The sequence below is a fragment of the Culicoides brevitarsis genome, chromosome 1, assembly GCF_036172545.1.
Source record: "Culicoides brevitarsis isolate CSIRO-B50_1 chromosome 1, AGI_CSIRO_Cbre_v1, whole genome shotgun sequence".
Lineage (NCBI taxonomy): Eukaryota > Metazoa > Arthropoda > Insecta > Diptera > Ceratopogonidae > Culicoides > Culicoides brevitarsis.
The window spans coordinates 1,112,893-1,139,190 of NC_087085.1; the positions used below are offsets into that span (position 1 = coordinate 1,112,893).

Sequence of the window (26,298 nt, forward strand, 5' to 3'; positions counted from 1 at the left end):
AAAACTATTTTTTTTTGTTTCTGCGAAAATTGAACATGAATTCTATTCCTGGATGAATTTTATCTCGGAAAAATGAAAAATCTAATGTCGTGTGTGAATTCTCACACAACAGCAAATAATACAAAAAAAAGTTGAATAACAAATGTTTGATAATTTTTAAGACAAAATTTTATATATTTCACATCACGCTCTCGGGTAAGAACAGAAACAGACAAATGGCATAAAATTACACATTCACACAATTTTCTCTCGTTCACAAGCTCGCAAGTCAAGTTTTTGAACACACAAAAATTTAATAGAATAAACTATCACACGAATTACGTTTCAGCATGGCAAACATACTTTATACAGCTGCTGGTAACTTAAAACTAACTATTTTGAATAAATATCTAAAATTTGAATGAGACAGGTTTCGTACTTGCTTTCTTCTTTGCCTATTCTTGTTCTTGCTACTCTACTCTACATCTTGTGGAAAAAGCAAGCAGACACAAAATTTTATTGTGTAAATAAATGGGTTTTGTTGTTTTTTTTTTTTGTTGATACTCTTCGTATATATGGGATGTAAAAGTATTTAAAATTCAAGCATTTTGTTATTCTATGTTTTTGTTTTGCATTTAGAGCTATTAAGAGCTGAATACGACAACGACGACGACGATGCATCTTTAAAACAAGAAGTATCGGAGTAACTGTTTTCAAAATAAATAAAGTGGAACAAATTTAAACTTGTACTTCTTGTGTGTACTTTTAAAATGTTTACCATTATTGGCTTTTTAAAGTTATTGTCTCGCACAAACATTATCAAAAATATAAATTTTTGGGCTACAATGCAAGTTCGGAATATGATAAAGAACAAAAGAGGAAGTGGTAGGTCATTCTCTGGGTTGCTGTTCGATGATATTGGTACTTACCTAATACATTCTCGATACTTTGTTTCTTCTTTCTGAAGCATTCACTGTGAGAAAATTTGGTCTTGAAAAGTTAAGTTCAACAAAGTTTTTTGATCGAAACTTTTCCTTTTAAAGAATCTTTCATGGATTTTGAGCTCCTTGAGTTAGCTTTAAGCTTTTAACTTAAAACTTAGTTAAAAAGCATCATAAAGACACCCAAAGGCATTTTTCATAACTTTTGATGAATTTCAAGCTTATAAACCATCAAATGGGCTCTCAAGATGAAAATTACGTATTTTTTACGTATTTTAGCTTTAAGCTTTTAACTTCAAAAATGGGCTTAGTTAAAAAGCATCATAAAGACACCCAAAGGCATTTTTCATAACTTTTGATGAATTTCAAGCTTATATACCATCAAATGGGCTCTCAAGATGAAAATTACGTATTTTTTATTTTTCAATTTTCAAGCTTGAGAACCATCCAAAAGACATCCAAAGGCATTTTTCATAACTTTTGATCAATTTCAAGCTTATAAACCATCAAATGGGCTCTCAAGATAAAAATTACGTATTTTTTACGTATTTTTTATTTTTCAATTTTCAAGCTTGAGAACCATCCAAAAGACATCCAAAGGCATTTTCCATAGCTTTTGGTCAATTTCAAGCTTATAAACCATCAAATGGGCTCTCAAGATGAAAATTACGTATTTTTTACGTATTTTTTATTTTTCAATTTTCAAGCTTGAGAACCATCCTAAAGGTATCCAAATGCATTTTTCATAACTTTTGATGAATTTCAAACTTATAAATCATCAAATAGGCTCTCAAGATAAAAATTACGTATTTTTTACGTATTTTTTATTTTTCAATTTTCAAGCTTAAGAGTTGATTTGTATCAAATCTGATCGATTTACAAAATGTCACCTATATTTTCATTCAAAAACTTAAATAAGTTGATCTTTGAATGAAAATAGATCTGAAAATTTGTGAATCGATCAAAATTGATACAAATCAACTCTTAATTAAGTTTTAAGTTAAAAGCTTTAAATTTTTCTAACTCAAACAACTCAATATCAATAAAAGTTTTCTTAAAAGGAAAAGTTTCGATAAAAGTCACAAATTCATTTACAGTGCATGCCAATAAGGAGACTTCCGATCAAGACAACGTCATGTGATGCATTGAAAAAGACTAAAAGAGAGAAAATTTTAAACTTTATTATGTTGTGGTCCAACAATTGCCTTGCCAAATATTGATGCAAATTTAATTATCTTCCATCATGGTTTTATGAACTTTTTTTGTGTAATTTTCTTCATGTCACATCTTTCTCTTTGGCAAATTTCATTCACAAAAAATATCCCGAGGCATCACATAGTTCCGAAACCCACTTTTTCTTTGTTCCAAAATTCACTAATCCATCGTGTAATGCTCCCACAAAAGAATGTTATCAACTCTTTCCACACATTAAGTTTTTGAGGGACTTGGAAAAACAAAAAGCAGGAATTTTCGGATAAACGAAAGAAGACAAAGATTGACATTTTCAATGAAATTGCGGTTTTTATTTAAATGTCTTGTCAGACCATCACTCATTCATCGCCACAAAATAAATAAGGGTCTCGTAAAACACTTGAGCCCATCGAGTGATGATGATGATGATGAGTATTGATGATGGCACAGAGCAGATGGAAGAGAAAGAGGAGATTATGATGTGGTTTTGAACGAGTTCACATACAATAAAAATGAAAGGCTTTCTCTGAAAACACGAGCGCAATGAAGAGAAGAAGAGTAAATTGTCACAACTATAAAATAAATTAAAATAAATGGAAACAAAAGTTCGGTAAAGATACATAATCCCTTTTAATATTATTAGTTTCCGCATTTTCTTTCACAAAATAAAAGCCGTATGAAGACAACATATATTCACCTCAAAATTGGGCATTTAATTACAATAAACCACTTACTCCAACCTCCGCAGAAACATTTTGTGAGAACAGTACTTTGTTTAATTAAATTGGCTTTATTGTGGCAAATAAGTGATTGAATTGACAATTACTTTCACTAAAAACAACCTTCATATTGAACGGAACCCACGACTGACAGATTTACGTTCCGTTTGTTCGTGATGAATGGAACGATAATTTTTCAACGCATTTCTGATTATTTTATGATGTTTTTCGGGTAAGACAGACGCAGCAAATTTCTTTTGTTGTTTTTTGACATGTCCATTAAAAAGGGCGCCTCATACAAGAAAAGAAGATGAAGAATACGAAAAGAGCATATTTTGAACAGTGGGCGGAAATATAAATGAATATCAAAAAATAAAAAGTATGATAACAATGATGATGATCATCATAAAAATATAATAATAACAACACAGGAAAAAAAATCTGTGGTATTAAGCCACAGATAAAAGGAAGTGCGTAATGGATGTGAAATTGCTATTGTGTCATTTCTTTGACGAACAATTGCTTAACAAAATGCTTTTAGATATTCTTTATCTGGAAAATTTTTGCCATAGATGAAGGACGACGATGACAAATGAGAATTTTTATTTTTGGCATAAAAGGCATTAGAAAGTATCAAGAGTTCAAGAAACTTGTTGTGAGAAATTTGTGTTTCGCAAAATTTTACCAATAAACAAATTTAGTCAAATTATAGAGGGTAAGTTCTTAAAAGAAATTTCAAATTATAATGAATTAAATTTTCTTTCTTTCAAGCAAAATTGAACATTGAAAGGAGCAACGAGTTTTATTGAAACTAAGCCTCTGTTACGTGTTAACGATCAATGTTAACGGCGAAAGAAAATTAATCATAGGAATCCGGGTTTAACAGTTTTTTCTAAAAATATCAAAATTAATTTCATTCCTTCTTCAACCATCAAAAGGAACAAACATAGATAAATAATAGTATAATTCAGTGCCTTCTTTCCAGGTATACCAATTGCCTATTCAAATAAAGTCTTGTTCTCATCAGCCTCTAATGAAAGTCAAAAACCTTTAAAGTCAAGAAAAACTTTTATCTATTTAATGGAGCATCTTAAAGACGTTATTTAGAATCCCAACTTCTTTGATTCTGTTCTCCGAATTTGCCAAAGTATGAAAAATTTGGATAGAATTATAAAGTTTATGACCTCTGTTGATTCACAACTTTTAAAGAACAAGAAATTAAGAATTTTGAAGATGAGTCTTTTATCTAATTCTATAGATAATTAACTTCAAGGTTTGAGAGTTCTCCATTTTAAAAGAACGAATCAACAAGTAAGAAGAAATCTCAACAGAAGTTGATCTTGAAACACCATTTAATGAACTCTTGACCCACTCTTGAACTTGTATTTCGAACGTGATGTTCGTCAAATTCAAAATTTTAAGTTATCCATCACGATAACTTTGCACAGTGAAGACTTCCGTAATTTTTAATATCAATTCGTCACAAATCCGATCCTTATCTCTCGCACACGCCTCGTACACGAATCGATGCAAAAGCTTGCCATGATCCCAATTCGATTACAGTTATTGTAAATGAAACGTGATTCAATGATAGTGTCAGTCTTTACCTTTCTCTCTCCTGTTCGTGCATGTAGCAGCAGCTTCTGAAGCCATACAGCAGCAAACAAACATTTCTTGTCAGAAATAGGCAAAATGCAACAAAACATGCAATTTTCTTGTGCAATGCTGGCAGCCACGCCGTGCAGTGATAGCAGTAGATATCTTTCTCTCTGTTTGATTGCGTTCGTGTTCCAATTATACGCTTTCATGAATCTATCTACGACGACGTGCTCATATATAAATTTATTTTTTTCTAAAAAAAAACATATTATTATTAAAAATATGTTTACTCTGAAAATCTACTGCTGCCTTGCTTCAATGCACTTTTTATAATTTTTGATTAACTCTCGAGCTTTTCTTGTACCTGAGGCATGGCACGTGTTTCTTTAGAAAAAAAAGTTATCAAAAATCAACCGAAAGATCTTTAATTAGCGCACTGCAATAAAATCGAGTGGCTCGTTAATCACAAATCCCCGAACAATTCCGGAAACGGAACATTAATCAAACCATTTTTAATCTGAGTTTGACACATTTTTTCTTTAACTACTATTCTACCCGCCTCCTCCTTTTCTCAAAATGTACAAAAAGACCCATTTAATTGTGAATGGCGCAAAAAAAAAACGAACGAAAGAAGAAAAGAAATTATAAAATTTCAAAGTTCATTGCGTTCGTTACAAAAGATTGAAATTATGCTTTGTGCACTTTTTATACTGCTTTTTCGTTCGGTGTGGGTTAAATACAGCCATAAAACTGTGTTAATGACCTTTAACGCGATATAAGCGAGCATTATATAACATCTTTGGCATTGAATAATCTGCCGTTTATCATCATCGAAATTTCTTATTATGCATGGTTGCCGCTGAATAAAAGAGACCTAATTTCGATCAACGTTTCAATTGAAGTTTAATTGAATGTTATTGCTGCAGCTTCGATACTCGAAGATAAGGTCCGAATAGAATTTCCGCATAATTACTTTTTGAGAAAACATAAATTCTCGCGTTCCAGTTGAACTATTTTCAATAAAGGCGAACGGGCAGCGACTTAAAAAAAGTTTTTTTTTCTTTTTTCGCTTTTGGTGTAAAACATTTACCCGACATTTCCTTTATTTTGCTCCGTGGGCACAAAAATCGTATAATATGATAATATAATTAACTGACAACAAAGAAAATTTTATCATATTTTTGAACAACAAAAAAGTTATTAAAAAAAAGTACGAGAGGAGGAAGATGATGGAAAAAGGACGAAATTTATTATAAAATGAGAAAGAACCGTTAAAAACGAAAATTAACACACTTTTTTAATAACTTTGTAAATTTCTTGCGGGATGGATGTCAAAATTATTTCATAAAACGATCACAATATTTTTTTTTTAATTTTTATCTTTGTAAGATTCTTTACGATTCATTTGAAAACGATTACGAAAGCAATCAACTTTTCATTAAATGAAGAAAAAATCTGCTGTTACTGTCATTTTTATTATCTTTATGTCGTTATTACATTTAAAAAGTAAATGGTTAATGTCCGTGACTGTAACGAATGATAATTAAACATGAATAAAAGAAATTAAGAACAGTAGCGAAGCGAAAGGAGGCGTCATCTCGCTGTCTGTCTCTAAATGGATTTTTTTTTAATTTTTAAATAAATCTTAAAAAATTCACGAGAGGATTTAAAACTAAATTATGCCGTTAAGAGATGTTTCCTAATTATAATGTATACCTGACAATTATTATTTTAACACAAAATAGTGAAACTCGAGCTTCGTTAGTGTATCAAAAGCGGAGTATCATGTCGTATTACTTGTCTAATTGCAATGATATAACGTAATTTGCTCAATTTTGAATTAAAATCCTACTTCAGTGCTTCTTAGAAGCGAAAAACAGCAAACGATAAGACAAGAAGTAAATATTGCATCATCAGTTTATTTGCATTTTCTTTTTTCTGGGTTAGCAATATCACGTATTCAGATTTGTAGCACAAACGCATTTGTTTTAATTGAAAAAAAAAATAAATAAATCGCGATTCTTGGTGAAACATTGTATGAGGGGAAAAATGTATCGTTTAATGTTTGAAAAAAAAATTTACGAGTTTTTGGAATGAATGTAATAAAATAAAATGTAGAGATTTATCAAAATAGGCAATTTTTTATGAATAAGTTGCAAGAAATTTTTATTTGATAAAGTAAGAAAAAAATTATTTAATGGAAAGACTTGTTTTGTGTCACATTTTTTTTAAATTTTATCGAATTTAAAGTGAAATTTTTTAAATATTAATTTTTTTAATAATATTTTAATAAAAATTAATTTTTATATTAATTTAATATTTTTTTAAATATAAAAACTTGATTAAAATTTTGATAATTAATTTAATTTGATTCAAATGAAAGCTTAATTTAAAAAAAATAACATTAATTTTTTAAATAAAAAAAAATATTAAAATATTATTTTTAAAATTATTTCTTTTTTTTGAATTTCATTTGAATTCAACTTGTAATTTTTTATTTTATTTTTTTTTTGTTACACGATATTTTACTCAAATTTACCCTAAATTTATTTAAATATTTTGTTTAAAATATTAAAAATATAAAAAAATGGTCAAAGATTTTTTTTTAATATTTTCAAATATTTTTTTTTTAAATAAATTTTTTTTTCAAAAAACATGTAAAAAAATTAAAAAAAAAAAACAGAAAAATTTTCAAAATTGTTTAATTTGTTAAATTTTGTAAAAAAAAAATTACTAAAAAAGAACATAATTTTCAATTAAAAAAAATGTCTAAATTTCCTCTGCATACCACAAAACATTCTCACAAATCAAATTATTAAAATAAAAATATGTGACTATTAGAAAGGAATTCAAAATCAACAAAAAATTGTATTCCATAACTCTCATCTAAAGCTCTTCACGTTCCTTCCTAACAAATTTTTATCACATTACTTTTATCAATATTACATGAGTCGCGAATGTTTATGGCATTTTAAATACATTTTATTTGTTGAGCATTTCTCTACAATTTTTTTGTTCCGCAAAGCTCTTTCTCGGTCTCGTTCGCAACACTCGCGGAATAAATAATGAAACCATCATGTAAATCACCGCATTGATAGCACAAACATTCATAAATATGTCCACAAGAGCGCACAAAAAGTCCCTCAGAATAATAATTGTAATTGTGTTTGGTTTCTTTTTCGCGCAAAAGTGTTTCTCTCGCGATGAATTTATGCAAAAGGCAGCAAAAAAGAGTTAAATAAAACGGATACATTGGATTGGAATTGCGGTTATGCCGGTTATATTGTGGTTTATCGTGATGATAAATAGTGAACGTTTTATTATAAAATGCATGAATTATGACCGGCTTGGTTGACTCTCTCGGTGTGTGATTCGTCAGCACATCATCGTCGTCGTCGTTCGAGAGAAGTCGTTAGAAAAACCTTGCAGCGTCGTGATTGAATTCAGTTGGTAACGTAATTGAATCAACTCATTTATCACACACGGGAACATCCATCTTCGTCGGCAGCAGTGTCCTATATTCATAACTTTTGCTCCATTTGCTGTTTGTAAAGCAAATCACTGATAAATTTTATTATCAACGAAGGAATTTTATTGCACTTGAGGTTGGAACAGTTTTTATTTTATTTTAAATTCTCTGAAAAAAATAAAATTTAAAAAAAATAAATAAATTTTTATTTAAAGATAAAAAATAATTTAAATAAAATTAATTTATTTAATTAATTTATTTATTTGTGAAATTAATTTTTAAATTATTTTTTTATTATTTAATAAAAATTTGATTTTTTTTCAAAAATTGGTATTTGATGAAATAAATAATAATTTTAAATTAACATTTTGATTTTTTTTAATTAAGTAAAAACAAATTTATTTAAAATATTTTTTAAAATTAAATAAACATTCATTCATTTTTTTTTAAATCAAATTTTTATTATGGAATAAAAATATAATAAAATTTATTTTTTTAAGTTATGAAAAATAATTAATTTAAAAAAATGTTTTTGAATAAAAAATTAAAAAAAAAATAATTTGAATTAATATTCACAATTGTTTTTTTTTATATAAAAAATATAAAAAAAATAGTACCTTTAGCGTTAAATATTTAATTAAAATACTTAATAAATTAAATAATTTTTATTTTTTTTCAAAATAACGAAAATTATTAATTCAACATAATTTAACAAAAATTTATTTTAATAAATTTTCAAAAAATTGAAGTAATTTTTTAAAATTTTATCTTAATGAAAAAAAAAATAATTTTAATACAAAACTAAAATTTTTGTTAAAAATCCTTTTAAAAAAAATTGTAAAAAATTGCATTCACCTTTTCGCTAAAACTGCAAATTAACGCAACGACAGCAAATCGAATTAGGGCATTGCAAAACTACATTTCTCTCGATAAGCAAACCACATCCAAAAGGAAGAGACATCTCCAAACAAATGTCATATCTAAAAATTTCTTCGTCATCTCTCTTTCTCTCTACCTTCGCTTCACGTAACGAAACAACGCACAACGAGAGACAAACAAACTGTTTCGCAATCGATAATCCGCATGGCAAAACCATAAACTAATAGATATCTTGTGAGTTGTTTCGTTTCGTTTTCGCAAAAATAGATTGCGGCTACACGACAGCAGAAAAAAAATTATTACAAGTGTGGTTTGTGGATGAGACTTTGCACATTGGAGATATATTTTTACAGCTAAACCTCATAACTGCACTTTGATAATAATTTTAACATTTTAGTGTCAATAGTGTAATCGGATTGTGACTACGGCGCGTACGACGAGATTTGTGATTATTTATGTTGGAAAAAGCATTTAGTTGCATACGGTGCGCGCTGTCTCGCATAGGCAAATATTGAGAGATGCGAGATTAGTTCAAATAATAAAATAAAATGTGTTAATTGTGAAGTTTCGTAACAAAAAAAAATTTTTTTTGAAGGGAAAATAAAGTTATTTTACAACTAATGAGGTGAGATTTCTCGCTTTTACTCCGAATTACAAACACAAAAAAATTGAGAGATGATTTATTCGGAAGAAGAGGCGGCATCGAAATGTTCGACAGAAGTAAAAGTTTTAATAGAAACTCTTTGTAAAGAAAACAAAGTTTTTAGATAAAGTGCGATTAAAATAAAGTTCAATTTAAACAAGTGTCTTAGAAAACTTCCTCATGTGAAAAAAAAACGAATTTCAATTAAAATACAGTGAAAAACATAAAAAATTAAAAAAACATTTTTAATTGCTATAAATGACTGTAACTAATTTAACAATCAATCAATCAACAAATTTGTAACAATTCAATAATTTTTTTATTGTTTCTCGCATCGCTCTTTGTTCAGAATCAAACGAGATAAAAAAAAGTAAGTAGTAACGTTATCTTGCCCTTGAAATTCGCCTTTCCGGCTTTATCAGAGTGAGACCGCAAAACGCAATGGATTCTGGTTAAGCATACAAAATATTCATCAATAATGCAAATTTGTAGAAAAAAAAGTAAACAATTCGTTTCTGTGATGCAATCACAAATAATAATAACAACAATAAAAATTGGTTTATTTGAGTTGTTGTTATTATTTTTCGAGTACAATATTCAATTTATGAAACGAAATGAATGTCAACACGACAAAATATTGAAAAGTAAATAGAGATTGATGATGTAGGTTTGAAAAATGAGATGATAGAGATGTAAAATTGACGGAGAGGGAGGAACCGATTGATATTTTTTGCTGAAGTTTTTGACCGTCAAATGATATTTTTGCATTAAAATATGGTTAAAAATTGAATTTTTTGATTTTATGAGGCAAATGTCATTTTAAGAGCTTTTAAAAGGAGAATGGAGACGCCAAGTTGACACTTATTTATTAACAAAAAATTTTTTTTAGAATTTTTTTTATAAGAGTCTTAAACTTTTAAATGAAAAAAAATTAACAAAAAATTAAAAAATTAATTTTTGATTAAATTATATTCAAAAAGTTTAATTTTTATAAACTTTGAAGTTTTTTTAAAATTTTTAATTTTTTTTTTATACTTAATTTTTTTTTTTAATTAATTATTTTTTAATTTTAATTTTTATTTTTGTTTAAAAAATATTAATTTATTTTATTTTTTATTTTTTTTTGAAAAATATGTAAGTTCGAAAATTTTATTTATATTAATATTATTATATTTTTGTTTTTTTTTTTATCAAAAAGAAATTTTAAATATCTTCTTAAAAAGACAAAAAAAAATACAATTTTATGTTGCTTGTTAAATTAAATGAAATATCTTTTTTTATTTAATCAAAATTTTTTAAATTATTTTTTTTCGAATTTTAGTATTTTTTTAAATATTTTTTTTTTAATTTTAATTATTTTTTGATTTAAAAAAATATGAAAGACAATAAATTTATTAATTTTTATTTAATTATTGAAATAATTTATAAAAATTTTTCAAAGTTTTTTTTCAAACTTTTTTTTTATTTTATGATTAAAAACTTAGTTTAAAAAAATTTAAATCAAAAAATGAAATGAAAACGAAAATTTTTTTTAATTTTTGCTTCTTTGAAAATTTTTTGGAATCAAAATCTAAAAAAAATTTCTTTCTAATTTTTTCGCAAAACATCAAAAATCTAAAAATAAACAAAATCAAGGTCCAAAAAATCAATATTTACTCAAACAGGTCACCAATTACCTTTTTAATCGTTCAAATTACTCTCCGCCTCCAATACTTGAGCTGCTAAATGAACCATTACCCGCAATCCATTCTTCCAAGAACTATTTGTCTAAAATAATAGCTTTAAAGTACACATAATGGAAGTGCTAATTAGAACCAGTTATATTTCATAATTCCCACACTACTTCACGCGAGATATTTTGCTGCTGCTGCAACAAAACTGTAATAGTTGTATGTTAATTTTTAATTAAGCTGTTGATTTAAGCTCTACACTATTTGTTTTCCATAATTACCATTGGATCAAAATTTGTATTTATTTTTCAATATATTTATTTACTCTTTATAATTTGTGTCCACTGAAGGCTTTGCGATGGATTTCAACACATCAGCTATAAAAAAAAACATTTATCGCTCTCAAATTACATCAAATGGCAATTTTTCCTTCGTCATTAAACTTGATGGCTCGTAATGACGTTAAAATGCAGTGTAAATAATTTTGTGACACAAACAAACAAACTTCTAACATTTTGTGCACCCTTGAAGAAGTTCGCTTTTATGACACAGGCACAAATTTTTACGACAAACTATTTAGTTCATTGCTTGTAGTCGTCGTCATTGTCATCGTAAAGCGTTTCTTGTGCAATGAACTAAATACAATGTCGTAAAGTACCAAACCTCGCATTCCTGAAAAAAAAAAAGATTTTTTTTAATTAAAGTCATTTTTTGCTGAAATTACCTCAAACCCGCGTGTGGTTTTCGAACTTTTAAGGAAAAAAGTTGAAAATTGAACAGAACAACTTCCCTTACAACTTCCGTAAAATTTTTAATTTTTCCTTTTTTTTTTTGAAGTTGAAGTACTTTTAAGTAAATAAAAAACAAAACATTTGCGTTTAATATGCAAAAAAACTCACGTTGCCTATTTTGAGTAAACTCACATCAACGTTTATCGCATGAACAGACTTGTTTAACTCTTTTGTGTCTCTCTACCGTAAACACAAGTAGAAAAAAACTTTTTAATTACACACGCAGACACAACTTTATTATTATTAACATATTTCGAACGTACAATGAAGCAATTTGAGCTCCTTTTGTGCATAAATTTTCCTTTAAACGAACGAAGCAGGAGGAAACTCAAGTAATTTTCGTGTAATGATGTATGACTCGATGTGGTTGGATTATGTCATAATTTGAGCTATTAACACAAGGAATCGACATGTTTCGCAAAATAGCCTCTTGACACAGACTTAACATTCGTTATTAACATGAAAATCAGACATATCTCTCGGTCTTGTATCGATCTTGTATCGTGTACGAATCACGTGCAAGAATGTTAACAGTATTTACGATGCGTTGAAATTTCAAAGCTACAACTCAACTCTACTCGACGAGAGATAATAGTAACTATTTTAATGATTATATTTCCCTGAATTTGAACATCACTTACATACATCATTTGCAAACGTGCAACAACGTTGTAAAGTGGCAATAATAGGTTTGCTACTCTCTAACATTTATTATTATTATGATTTAATTAATTTTCCGTGAAATACGTTGAACAAGATGCAACAAGGAATGCCTTTAAGAAATGCGTTGGTTTTGGATTAAAAGCTAATCACGTGCATTGAAGCAGTTAAAGTCTTATAAATTTCAGTTTTGACATTAAGTTTGACAATTTTTAAAAATTATGCTTGAAATGCATTAAAAGTTCTAAAAAATCAATTAAGATCTTCAAGAAGAGCTGAATGAATTCTAAAATTGATTGCTTGAGTATGAGAAACAATAGGAGTTTTTGAGATTGCGATGTTAAAAAATAATTCAGAAAATGGTTGGACAAACAAAATGGGGGATGATACACTGGATCCAAGATGGCCTGTTAACAAAAATTAATGTTTTAATTGATGATTCTCAAAGTCACAAATGATTTCAATTTTTAAATTTTACTTTACTAGAAGAATAAAATTACACGTTTCTGTTTTTTTCGCAATTTAATTTTTTCGCTTATTCTTTCAGATCCTTGAGGTTTTTCTATAAACCTTTTTGTGAATTTTAGCTTCAAAAAATTGTCAATCAAATTGTTCATATTTAATTTTTTTAAAAAGTTCAGTTCAATTAATAATTGAAATTCAAAACCTAGTTTTTAATGTTTTTTGAGTTATTCTAAAAAATAATACCCTAAATAAAGCTTAATTTTTGTTAAATTCAAGTAAATATTCTAATGTATACCTTTTCCCGCCAAAATTTCCTTTAGACTTACTTCATAAGAGAAATGTCAAAAAGATCCTTTTGAGAGTTGAAACTCTCAAAGAAACTTTGAATAGGTGACTTCATTTAACTTTAACTACATTTCTGACTACTTTGACTTAACTTCACTTAAATCTGCAAAACAGAAACAAAACTTGTTCAAATGAAAAGTTTATCAACAATTTAAGGAAATTTACGAAACTTTCCTGTATGAAACTTCACATATCAATTCATGTAAATAGCATAAGAAATCTTACAGCTGAGCGAATTTTCTTCTCTTCTTCTTCTCCTTGTTCGACGAATAAAGCATCGAAACACATAACATCATGTGCTGCACTTTACACGGAAATCTCGATGCAGATCAGTTCTTCATACGTAATGGTAATAATAGTAATCTCTTTCTATCGTCGGATTGAAATGGATTTTATCATGCATAAAAATCAGTTCTATGCCTCGTCGTCGTCGTTTGACATGTGAGTGAATCCGAAGAAGATCTTTGTGTTGAAATATTCTTATCATTTACAGCAGAAAAGTCATCAAAGTGCTCAGTTCAGTGTAATTGTCCAACGCTGTTGTAAATAATTTGCGATACAAATTATCTTTCATTTTTATTCTCACTCTCGAGCTTCTCTCGTACTTCGGAGAACGAATGAAGTAAGCATGGAAATGTGGAAAAGTGTTTCATTTAATGTTTATTATTACATTACACTCTTATGCAGATTATGTGTTACAATTTATTTGTGTTAGTTCGTTAGGCAGTAAGCGCCGTTCTTCTCGTGGCTGCACAAAAAAAAAAGTGAACAAAGCGCATAAAAAAGTGTTGGAGAACAGCACAAAAGCCCACTCCTACCGCAATATTTCGCTGTTAAGTGTATGTTCTAGTTATTGTGAGCTCATTTGCAATTGTAATACGCTCATTCTAATGTGGCACTATTTTAATTTTCTGCCTAGTTTTATCTCGTGTATGTGTGGCAACCAACAAAGACGGTTAAGCTTTATTTGCGCCAAGAGTGAAAACGTATAATGATGCGGAAGTAAGGTAATTAAATGGTTAAACGCTTGGATTGACGGCAATCCTAGTTGTTTTGGGTTTTGTACAGCATTTTAAAAGGACATGACAAAACTCTTCGACGTGAACAATTTTTATGGTAAAACGTACGAAGCGACGTAATAAACAGGTGTTTCGATCTTATATGGGCTTGTTTTTGCAATGACATAACATTTATAATCAATTCATCATCGGAAATGGTATTCAAGTGAGATTGATGGAGTTTGTCATGCCAAGAATGAATTGTGATCTATACAGAATTGGATAGCATTGATTTGTTTATATTCTTTGCTATAATCAGTCATTTTTGCCTTTTATATTCTTATGAGATGCAATAACAACAACAACAAAGATTGTAAAAGGCAAAAGTTTCTGATTTGCGTTGTGAAAGGGAAGGAAGCGTCTTTTGTAATTTTTCGCTTTAGAAGTTTTTGAATATTAACATTCAAAATAATTCTAAATTATTTGAAACTGTTTAAGAATTCAGAAATTGTTTAAAGCAAAAAATCACAAAAAAAACCCTTAAAACATTTTTAAAAAAATTAACAGATCTATTGTGATCTATTAAGATCTGAAGATCAGTATGAAAGATCAGTTTTAAAACAAAAAATTGATCTTTTATGTTGATCGTCAGATCTTAATAGATAACAATTGATCTCATATAAACTTGTAAAACTCTTTCAGGTCATAATTTCGATCTACAAAGATCTGAAGAATTACGTAAGGATCGTAATTTAACCTTCAGATCTTTGTAGATCGAAACTTTGACTCGATTTTTATTCTTATAAACAAAAAATAGATCAGAACAGATCGTTCATACGCCATATTTAAGATCGATCTGTTATGATCTATTCATCTGTTAAGATCTTTTGATCTTTAGATCTCAAAAAAGTTTTCAATCTCGAATAATCTGTAGATCAGTGAAAAATATCAGTTAGATATTTAAAATATCAATTAGATCTTTGATTTTGATCAGTGAAAAATATTAGATCAAGATCTTAACCTAAAAAAAAATTAGATCTTGATCTATCGACGATGACGACGAGCAACACAATCAGTCGTTGTTGTTTTTGTAATTTAAACTTTGATTTTTTGTCAAAAATTTAAGACAGATTACAAATCCTTTCAATTATTTCATTAACGCACTTTATCAAAACAAAAAAAATTCTAAACCTATAAAACATGAATCAAGATTTAAACGACCAGTTCTTGATTTTCCTTTGTTTCTCTCGACATTCATAAAAGATTTAATTAATGATGCATATTATCATTAAATGTGTGTGATACAGCTAGCGACGATGACGACGAGCAACACAATCAGTCGTTGTTGTTGTTTGTAATTTATTCTTTGATCTGATATTTAGCTGCATAACTGGCAATAAAAAAGATTATTTCTCCTTTTCTTCTGTCTCTCACTGCATCATCATCATCATCAGCAGCATCAACATCATCTTCATATGCAGTCCTGTCCACACAATTATAATAATAATGATGATAATACGAGTAGCTGTTATTGTCATGCAATCTCGCACATAACTCGTTTGTCTCTTTTTGTTGCGTACCTAACGCTCTTTCAGTCCCCAGTGGCGTGTTTAACCGTAATTTAATTGAATTCGCTCGGCATTGTGCAAAATTATGTTTGCAAAATTTTTAGTTTGTTTTTTTTTTTTGCAATCTCGTGAGGGCAATTACCTATCGACGATGTGCAGCCCTGATTCGTTAACAACATGCAAAAAAGACGAGAGAGTTGACACTTGTCCGTTATCATTTACATTATTATTGTTATCGGATCGGGTGAGTGATGTCTCGAAAGAAGCGTGAGTTGTGCCATTTTATTTATCGCAACGCCCGAGCTATTATCGACATTATGAAAAATTCATGTTTCGCAAGTCAAAAAAATTAAAAATGATAAAAATATTTGCGAGAAAAATAAAAGTTTTGAGTTGAAAAATGATTAAAAATGATAAATTAGAGCCCTCTGACAAATTTTTATCCATTTGGAGCAAGATTTGACAAAAATTGCTTTGACACAGTTTTGCTCTTGATTTAGTTTTTAAAACAAAACTATGAAAAAAAATGTGCAGTTTTAAGTTATAAAATGATTAAAAATGATAAATTAGAGCCCTCTGACAAATTTTTATCCATTTGAAGTAAGATTTGACAAAAATTGCTTTGACACAGTTTTTGACACAGTTTTTTTGCTTCTTGATTTAGTTTTTAAAACAAAACTATGTCAAAGAAAATTTTTTTTTTAGTTTCAATTTTTTGGCAGTTTTGAGTTGAAAAATGATTAAAAATGATAAATTAGAGCCCTCTGACAAATTTTTATCCATTTGAAGCAAGATTTGACAAAAATTGCTTTGACACAGTTTTTGAACAGTTTTTTTGCTCTTGATTTAGTTTTTAAAACAAAACTATGTCAAAGAAAAATTTTTTTTTCAGTTTCAATTTTTTAGCAGTTTTAAGTTATAAAATGATTAAAAATGATAAATTAGAGCCCTCTGACAAATTTTTATCCATTTGGAGCAAAATTTGACAAAAATTGCTTTGACACAGTTTTTGACACAGTTTTGCTCTTGATTTAGTTTTTAAAACAAAACTATGTCAAATGAAAAATTTTTTTTCAGTTTCAATTTTTGGCAGTTTTGAGTTGAAAAATGATTAAAAATGATAAATTAGAGCCCTCTGACAAATTTTTATCCATTTGAAGCAAGATTTGACAAAAATTGCTTTGACACAGTTTTTGACACAGTTTTTTTTGCTCTTGATTTAGTTTTTAAAACAAAACTATGTCAAATGAAAAATTTTTTTTCAGTTTCAATTTTTTGGCAGTTTTGAGTTGAAAAATGATTAAAAATGATAAATTAGAGCCCTCTGACAAATTTTTATCCATTTGAAGCAACATTTGACAAAAATTGCTTTGACACAGTTTTTGACACAGTTTTTTTTGCTCTTGATTTAGTTTTTAAAACAAAACTATGTCAGTTTTGAGTTGAAAAATGATTAAAAAAAAAATTTTTTTTCATTTGGAGCAAAATTTCAATTTTTTGCTCTTGATTTAGTTTTTAAAACAAAACTATGTCAAAGCAGTTTTGAGTTATAAAATGATTAAAAATGATAAATTAGAGCCCTCTGACAAATTTTTATCCATTTGGAGCAAGATTTGACAAAAATTGCTTTGACACAGTTTTTGACACAGTTTTTTTTGCTCTTGATTTAGTTTTTAAAACAAAACTATGTCAAAGAAAAAATTTTTTTTCAGTTTCAATTTTTTGGCAGTTTTGAGTTATAAAATGATTAAAAATGATAAATTAGAGCCCTCTGACAAATTTTTATCCATTTGGAGCAAGATTTGACAAAAATTGCTTTGACACAGTTTTTTTGCTCTTGATTTAGTTTTTAAAACAAAACTATGTCAAAGAAAAATTTTTTTTCAGTTTCAATTTTTTGGCAGTTTTGAGTTGAAAAATGATTAAAAATGATAAATTAGAGCCCTCTGACAAATTTTTATCCATTTGGAGCAAAATTTGACAAAATTGCTTTGACACAGTTTTTTTTGCTCTTGATTTAGTTTTTAAAACAAAACTATGTCAAAGAAATTTTTTTTTTCAGTTTCAATTTTTTGGCAGTTTTGAGTTGCAAAATGATTAAAAATGATAAATTAGAGCCCCTCGGATAAATTTTTATCAATCTGAACTTATGTTTTTTTAAATTCAGATTTTAATAATTTTAAATTTATTTTCTATTTACAATTTCACTTCAACAAATAATTTTGTTTAATTTCATTTTTTTTTATTTTGTAAAAAAAAATATATTTTAATTAAAAAAATATTATTAAATTTTATAAAAATTTATTAAAATCTATCTACCTATCATTGGGTTGAATTTAAAAAAAAAATTAATAAATTAAAAAAAATTTTTAATAAATTTTTACCTTAACATTTGCTCCAATGTACAATTTTTTTTTGGTCATTTGTACTGAATATAATTAATTTTTATATCTCGCATGTGTCTTGAGGATATTTTAATTTTGCGAAACATGAATTTTTTACACTTTATGCATAACAGTAAACAATAAACCGCATTTCACCTCGACTTTACGTATCTGGAATATCATCGGGAACGTGTTTCTATTGCAATCGAGTGAGTTAAAAAAAAACAGAAGATAGCGAACGAGCGATAGAACATGAATAATTGCGTTCTTTTGTGATGTTCATTGAAGGTTGAAAATGTCCGATGTTACGACAAATGATAATTATCGCCAATTCTAACCACATTCCTTGTATGTCTCCTTCAATTAAAGCTAAACAGAAATTCTAATGCGTGTTTTCTTTTAATTGCAGTTTTTACATGGGGCAGAAAGATGAGCAAAAAATTGGATTTACTCAGGCGACACGACTCACAAAAGCAATCAACAACTCCGTTACAAGCGAAAAACGAATCATCGGGCTCATCAACACTTCCGGCAAATTTTGGGGACTCTCTTCGAAGTAGCGGAAGCAAAAAAGGACCTTTTCGCATGAGTTCTTTCCCCTCTGAGAGTCTTCGGATGCCACGAGAACAATCTCCAAGTACTCTGAGGTCATTTTTTCATCGCATCGGATCAACGGGAATGCTCAATAGCAAGTCTTCGGGTCATTTAAAGGCAGAAAGCGGCGAAAAACCCTTGAAAAAAGAGCCTTCTGTGCAACTTTATCGCAGTAGTTCGACAAGTCAACTCAATACATGCTCTTATATCAAATGCGATGATCCCACAGACGGCGTAAATCTCGCAAGTAAACGTGCGGAAATGAGTCCCGTTGACGAAAGAAGCGACACGGAGTCAATTAGTTCGCCGGAAAAGTCCTCCAGTTGCACGGATATCAATAAAATGGCAAATACCGAGAAAAAGGGACATTTCCCATACGCGTTCTTGCGATCAAAATTATCTGTGTTGCCCGAAGAGAACGGAGGTTCGGTCCTAAATCAACAACGGCTGAAAGAAAATATCATGAAAGCCGGGCATCGAGGTTCAATTATTAGTTTACGTTCGGAAATCGATAATTTATCAATTTCTGACTCGAATTCCAACATAAATGAAACAACTTTTGACGAACCAAAGACACGAAATTCCCTCTCGTCGAACGAAAGTCCCAAAAGTGTCGGGACAACAGTTAAAGATTGGGATACGCAACTTTATCAAAGGCTCAGTAGTTGTTTGAGCTCCAATGAATCGGGATACGATAGCGACGGAAGGCACACAGATGAAACGGGACTCGTGAATTTTTCAAAAACATCCGATGCGTACATCGAAGCGATACGGAATACGGATGCGACGTATGCTTTTGGCAGTAGAAGACGACTTTCGTCGGCAAGTTCGAGCTCGTCGACGATGAATTTTGATCCGAGTAGCGTGAAGAGACGTTTTCGGCAAGTGATGTTGGAGAAAAAGATGCCAGATGATGTTGTTGGGGTGACGTTGGCGCCGCAAACGATCAAAAATGAGGATAATGAGCTCGAAACGAGATATGTCGTGTTGGAGATTGATCCTAATGGAATAGCAAATAGGTGAGAAATTGTTAATTTTATATTTTTTAATTGAATTTAAAAAATTGTTTTTTAAAATTTTCATGATTGCTCTCAAAAAAAATTTTTTTTTGATCAAATAATTTTTAATTAATTTTTTTTTCATTTTTTAATTAAAAAAAATTTTTTTTTCAAATTTTTTAAAATTTTATTTTGATAAATAAAAATATTTTTAAAGTAAATTTGTAATTAAAATATTCATTTTTATTTTTTCAAATAATTTTTCATTGAAAAATTAAAAAAATTAAATTATTAAGAAACTTTATTATTTTTATTTAATTTTTTTTTCAATTAATTCATTTAATAAAAAAAAATTAATTTTTTTTTATTTTGTAAAAAAAAAAATATTAAATTAATTACATAAAAATTACAAAAAAAAAATATTATTATTAAAGTTTATACAAATAATTTAAAATCTATCGTTAAAATATTTTATAAATAAATTTTTAACAAATTTTTAAAAAAATCCTTAACTCATTTCAATATTTTAAAAAATTAATTAAAAAGTTAAAAATAGTATTTTTATCAAAAATATTAAATTATTTTTTAAATTTTCAAAAATTTTAAACTCAATATTTTAAAAATATTATTATTATTGAAAAAAAAAAAATTAGAAAATAAATTTTTAAAAATTAAATTAAAGAACAAAATTTACAAAATCTTTGAAGAAATATTTTTTTTTATAAAAAAACCTGTAAAAAAAATAATACTAATTTAAAAATTTATTAAAAATTAAATCAAAATTTTTTTATATATTTTTAAATAATTAATAAAATAATATTTTTAAAAAATTTTTGAAAATCTATAAAAAAAAATAAAATTTCCAATGAATTTTTTTTCTTTTTCAGAGATGGGCGCCTCAGAACGGGTGATGAGGTTGTAAATGTCAACGGACAACATTTACGCGGTCTTCAATCTCCGAGCCATGTGCAACGAATTATCTCAACCTTTGTCAACAATCGCGTAGACCTCGTCATATCGCATGACGAGTTAACTACCGTGAGTTCCGAAAATCAGCGAAAAATAAATCTGGATGCGACGTTGGGTGAATCGAGTACAGATCCGGCGGAAAGTATCAACAAACAGCAAGAAATAAAAATCGGCGAACGTACACGTCGTTCGTTGTCGATGACGCCCTTGCATAATCCATGCGAATATGTTCCGGTGTACGCGAATCGCATTACCATCAAAAACGGCGGCGACGACTTCGAAATGCACCAACAACAGCATCGTCTTGGCACGAAAAACGTGGATGCGGAACCGGAAAAGAAGGAATTTTTCATCCGAAATGCCGCGTCGCATCAAAATTCGCGGAAATTCCAAAGAAATTTGCAATCGGCACACAATCGAAGGTCGCTTTATTGCGAAAATAGCGCCTCGTCGCCTTCTTCCTTCGACATCGGGAACGGGAATGAAGCGATTTACAATTTATATCGCCCGGCGTCGTACTCACATCTCGTCGATGCATCGACGTCAACCTCTCCAAAGCGATTTTCCGACAACAACTACGGAAATCTCGTTAAATTGAATCAATTAGGAGACAAATCAACTACTGTAATAATTAAATCGAGTGATCTCAATTATCGTTCAATTAAGTTGAAGAAGCGGGAGAAACAATTAAAATTGTCGTCGTCGTCGGAAGAAGACCCCATCGAACGTTGCGACGACGTCATTACCGTAAATGGGGGATTGCATCGGGCACGCACCGAAGAAAATATCAGCAATATTGTCGTCGATGACGAGCCAATTACTCAAAATTCGTTGAACAAACAACGCAGCGACATGAAAAGTTGCGAAGTACTGAGTCGCAATTGTGACGAAAATGACGACGACGAGAAGCAAAACGATAATCGAATCAGAATTTTAGTTAATGAGCATTCTTCGGTCTCTCATCCAACGACTAGCAGTTATGTCGAAGGTAAAAAATCCAAAATTTTCATTAAATTTCTTAATTTTCATCAAAAATTTTAATTTTTAGGTCTTCACAAATGCACTCTTTTGACGGTTACTTTTTACAAAGGCCCTGGAATGAAATCTCTTGGATTCAGTATCGTTGGAGGAAAGGACTCAGCTAAAGGTAGCATCGGAATTTACGTTAAGACAATCATACCGAATGGGCAAGCAGCGATGGATGGCACTTTACTGGCAGGTAAATTCCGGAAAATTTAATTTTTTTAAATTTTTTATTGGAAATAATATTTTTTTTTTGTATTTTAGGTGATGAAATAATGTCAATTAACGATCACTCTTTGCAAGGAATGTCGCATGCTGAAACAATTTCTCTCTTCAAAAGCATCAAGGAAGGACCTGTAGTGTTGAAAGTCGCTCGAAGAAGGTAAATAACGAATATTTTTATTTTTATGAATTTGAATGAGGAAAGTTTTTTACTGATACGAGCGCCATCTAACATGTTTCGAATGAAAATTCAATTTTGAGTCGGTTGAAATTGATAATGTTATATTTGTGATACTTGAATTGAAAAAGAATATCAAATTTCCGTTATTTAATTTAATTTAATTTTTTTTAAACAAATATTAAAAATAATTAATTTAAAAAAAAATAATTAAAATTATTTTTACTAATTAAAAAAACATAATTAATTCAAAAATTAATAAATAAATTATTAAAAGTAATATAAATTTTTATTTTTACTAATTTTATTAAAAATTATGTGAAAAATTTTTTTTTTTATTTTTTAAAAATCATTGATTGTTTCAGAAAAATTTTAAAATTTTAAATTTTTTAATTTTTAAAAAATTTTAAAAAAATAAATAAAAAATATTTTAAAATAAATAAATAAAATTTTTAAATACGAATTTAAAAAAAAAATAAAATTACAATGTTTTATTTGAAAATTATTTAATTTTAAAAAATTTATTAAAAATATATTTTTGTTTTTTTGAATTTTTTTTTAAATTTTAATTAATTATTTTTTTTAAACAATATTTAAATAATTTTTTTAGTTAATTTAATTAATTAAAATTTTTTTATTAATAACTTGAATAATAATTATTTTTATATTTAAATGAAATTTAATTATTTACTTTATTTACTTTTAAATTTAAATTAAATTTTTAATTTAATTATTTAATTTTATAATTGCAATTAATTAATAATTTTGAACATTTTTTTTTCATTTTCAGATATTTACGAGCCAAATCAATGGACAACATCCAAGATTAAACGAGAATCCTTCAGACATGCAGAAGAGAAGAAAAAATAATTCAAAATTAACCAAAAAATAAATTTTAAAGAAAAATCACCCTTAGCACTTAATTTTAAATTTACAATAATTCGTACTAAATCCACGCATCTAGTCAAATAATGTTGCTTTGATTTATTTGAAGAAAAGAAAAAAAATTAAAAAAAAAACATAAATAGACCTGATTAATTCTTAAAAAAAAAAATATTTTATTTAATTTTAATGTAAAAAAATTGTAAACTAAATAGATATTCAATAAATATTTTAAAAAATTAGAAAATTTTTTTTTTGTGAACTACCTTGACCTCGAAAAAGAAATAATTTTTTAATTAATATCTCTCCGCATTCATAAAATAAACAAAAAAAAACTTTTCTCGCAACTATAAAAAGGTTCGCCAAACAAAACCAGATACTTTGCGCGTTCTCACACCGTAATAATTATTCAAATTGTATATTTATTTAGAAACATCTTCGTTCTGCTGCGTGTCTGTATTTTTATTCCATAACGTCGTTACGTGCCTTCTTCTCGGGTAGGTCTGTGAGATCACACATAATTATTGTGCAAATGTTGTTAAAAGTCGTGTAAATACACTTGACGCCAATTTCTAACGTTTTTTTTCCTAAACGATGTCTCGAAGTACTTGTCGATGTATCAGGTGCAACAAATTGCAAGATTATTCCGTGTCAAGCGACGACATTCAAGGTCGTGTCAGAACGAGCGCAAAGTTCAAGACCAAGCAATAAAATGACAAATTTAGAGAGAACACATGGTTCATTGTGCAAAAAAAAGTGCTGTCATCGTTCCTTTTTCTCTCTTTTTCTGTTTTGTCTTGCACTTAAAATTACATTTGGAATTAAGAGTATTGGTTAGAGGCATAAAACACACGCACTGCAGTTGGTTCATGTAATTATTTTTAATGCAATGACGGTTTGTGTGGTGCTAATTTGCAAATGTTGTTAATGGAATCACTATAAAAAGGCACTAAAAATGTACTTTGAAGCGGAGATGGAAAACAAAAAAGGGCAAATTTTTGTGTAAATGGTGAGTATTGACGGTAAAAGGGACGAAAATGGGATAAATTTGAGACAAATTGAAATTTTGTATTAAAATTTTTAGCTGAATAAAGTATCAAGTAACGAAATTTTAACATTAATTGATGCGATAATGAAAATTTAGGTAAAACTTTTTTTACAAAAAAAAAAAAATTTTAAAAAAAATTATTCGGGGTAAGTAATTTGAAATTTAATTAATTTATGTGAATATTATTGAAGAAATTATTGAATTAATAAAAAAATATTTTTTTAAAATATATTTTCCAAATTATTAATTTTTCGCTATTTTTCTAAATTTACTAAATAAATTTAGAAATGATTTAATTGAAATTTAATTTAATTTAATTAAAATTCAATTTAAAAAAAAACAATAAATCTATTTTTTTTTTCTAAAAGTTAATCAATAAATAAATTTTCCTGAAAATAATTTATATATAAAAAAAAATAAAAAAAAAATTATTGAAATTTATTACTCTTTTTTTTGTTTTATAATTTTTTGTATATATTTTTTATTTAATACATATTTTAATTATGATTTTCTAAAAATAAATCTAATTTTTTTTTCTTAAACTTTAACTTTTTTTAATATTTAATTTTAAAAATCGTCAAAAATTCATTAATTGTTTTTAAAAAATATTTGAAATTTTTTATTTAATTAACTAAAATTAATGAGTAATTTTTAATTCAAGAAATATATATTTAAATTACAAAAAATTAAATTAAAATAAATTAATTAAATTTTAATTTTAAAAGTTAAAATTTTCAAAAATAAAAATTTTTCTTTAAAATTAAATTTTTTAAAAAATTATTTCAATAAATTTAATTAAATTTTAATTAATTAATTAAATCAAAAAAAAAATTATTATAAAAATTCATTTCCATATAAAAAGATTTTTTTTACCAAAAACAGCTTCAAATATTACAACTTCAAAAATCTCTCGCTATTAACCGGCTCTTTAGCAGTATGTCACTAAACAAAAACAAATTTTTCTCAAAATATAGTTTTAAAATATCATCATTCACAAAAAAAAAAATTTTTAATCGTTCGCAATAAACTACTTCCAGAAAAAATTTAATTTTTTAGTAAACAAAAAATAATAAAAAATTAGTAAATAAAAAAAATATAAATAAATAAAAAGCAAAAATTAAAAAATATTTTTTCACCACAAAATAAATTATTTTAATTTATAAAAATTTTTAATTATTTTTAAATTAACATTATTTATTGCAAAAAAAATAATTAACTTTCGCATTAAAAAAAAATTTTTCGACGGGTGACGAAAAAATGGACAACGAACGGAAGGAAATAAATTTTTAATTCGTTAAAAAAAAATCTGTTAGCGAGTAAATTTTAAAAATAAAAAAAAAACATCGCGCAACGTTAAGTCACTACTCGTGTTTGTCTTTAAACTCTTTAATTTTTATTAATTATTCCTGCGTTCCTTTTAAAATTTCAGCCAAAAAAAAATATTATAAAAATTCATTTCCATATAAAAAGATTTTTTTTACCAAAAACAGCTTCAAATATAAAATTTTTTATCCAAAAACGACTCTCAAATCATCAGTTGCATCACTCTTTTATCAACAAATCTCTCGCTATTAACCGGCTCTTTAGCAGTGTGTCACTAAACAAAAACAAATTTTTCTCAAAATATAGTTTGTCAAAGTCATAATATCATCATCATCACAAACAAAAAAAAAAAACAAAAAAATCCCATCGTTCGCAATAAATTTGCACACTCTCCATTCACACATGTGACTTTTTCTTAGTAAACAAAAATAATAAAAAATGTGAGTAAATAAAAAAAATATAAATAAATAAATAAGCAAAAATTCGTTAAAAAAAGAAGATTCACCACAAAATAAAGGTTAATCTGCCTGACAAACATTCAAAAATGTCCATTATTAACATTAACATTATATTAGTATGCAAAACATTTTCGATATAACTTTCGCATAAAAGTTGATTTAAATATTTTTCGACGGGTGACGCCGAATGGACAACGAACGGAGGGTGTGTGCCGATAAATTTTTAATTCGTTAAAAAAAATCTGTTAGCGAGTGAATTTTAAAAATAAAAAAAAATTCATCGCGCAACGTTAAGTCACTAC

The 26,298-nt window shown here is 27.5% G+C and overlaps 1 protein-coding gene across 1 annotated transcript in view; it reads left to right on the forward strand.

The window, feature by feature from the left end:
- LOC134828209 (putative uncharacterized protein DDB_G0282499) overlaps positions 1-23,348 on the forward strand; it is a 38,701-nt gene extending 15,353 nt beyond the window's left edge. The window contains exons 3-7 of the mRNA XM_063841235.1: positions 18,711-19,914; positions 20,781-21,850; positions 21,911-22,081; positions 22,150-22,267; positions 23,076-23,348. Coding sequence (XP_063697305.1) covers positions 18,711-19,914; positions 20,781-21,850; positions 21,911-22,081; positions 22,150-22,267; positions 23,076-23,115 — 2,603 coding nt within the window. The 3' untranslated portion in view covers positions 23,116-23,348. The remainder of the gene's footprint in view (positions 1-18,710; positions 19,915-20,780; positions 21,851-21,910; positions 22,082-22,149; positions 22,268-23,075) is intronic.
- The last annotated feature ends 2,950 nt before the right edge of the window (positions 23,349-26,298 follow it).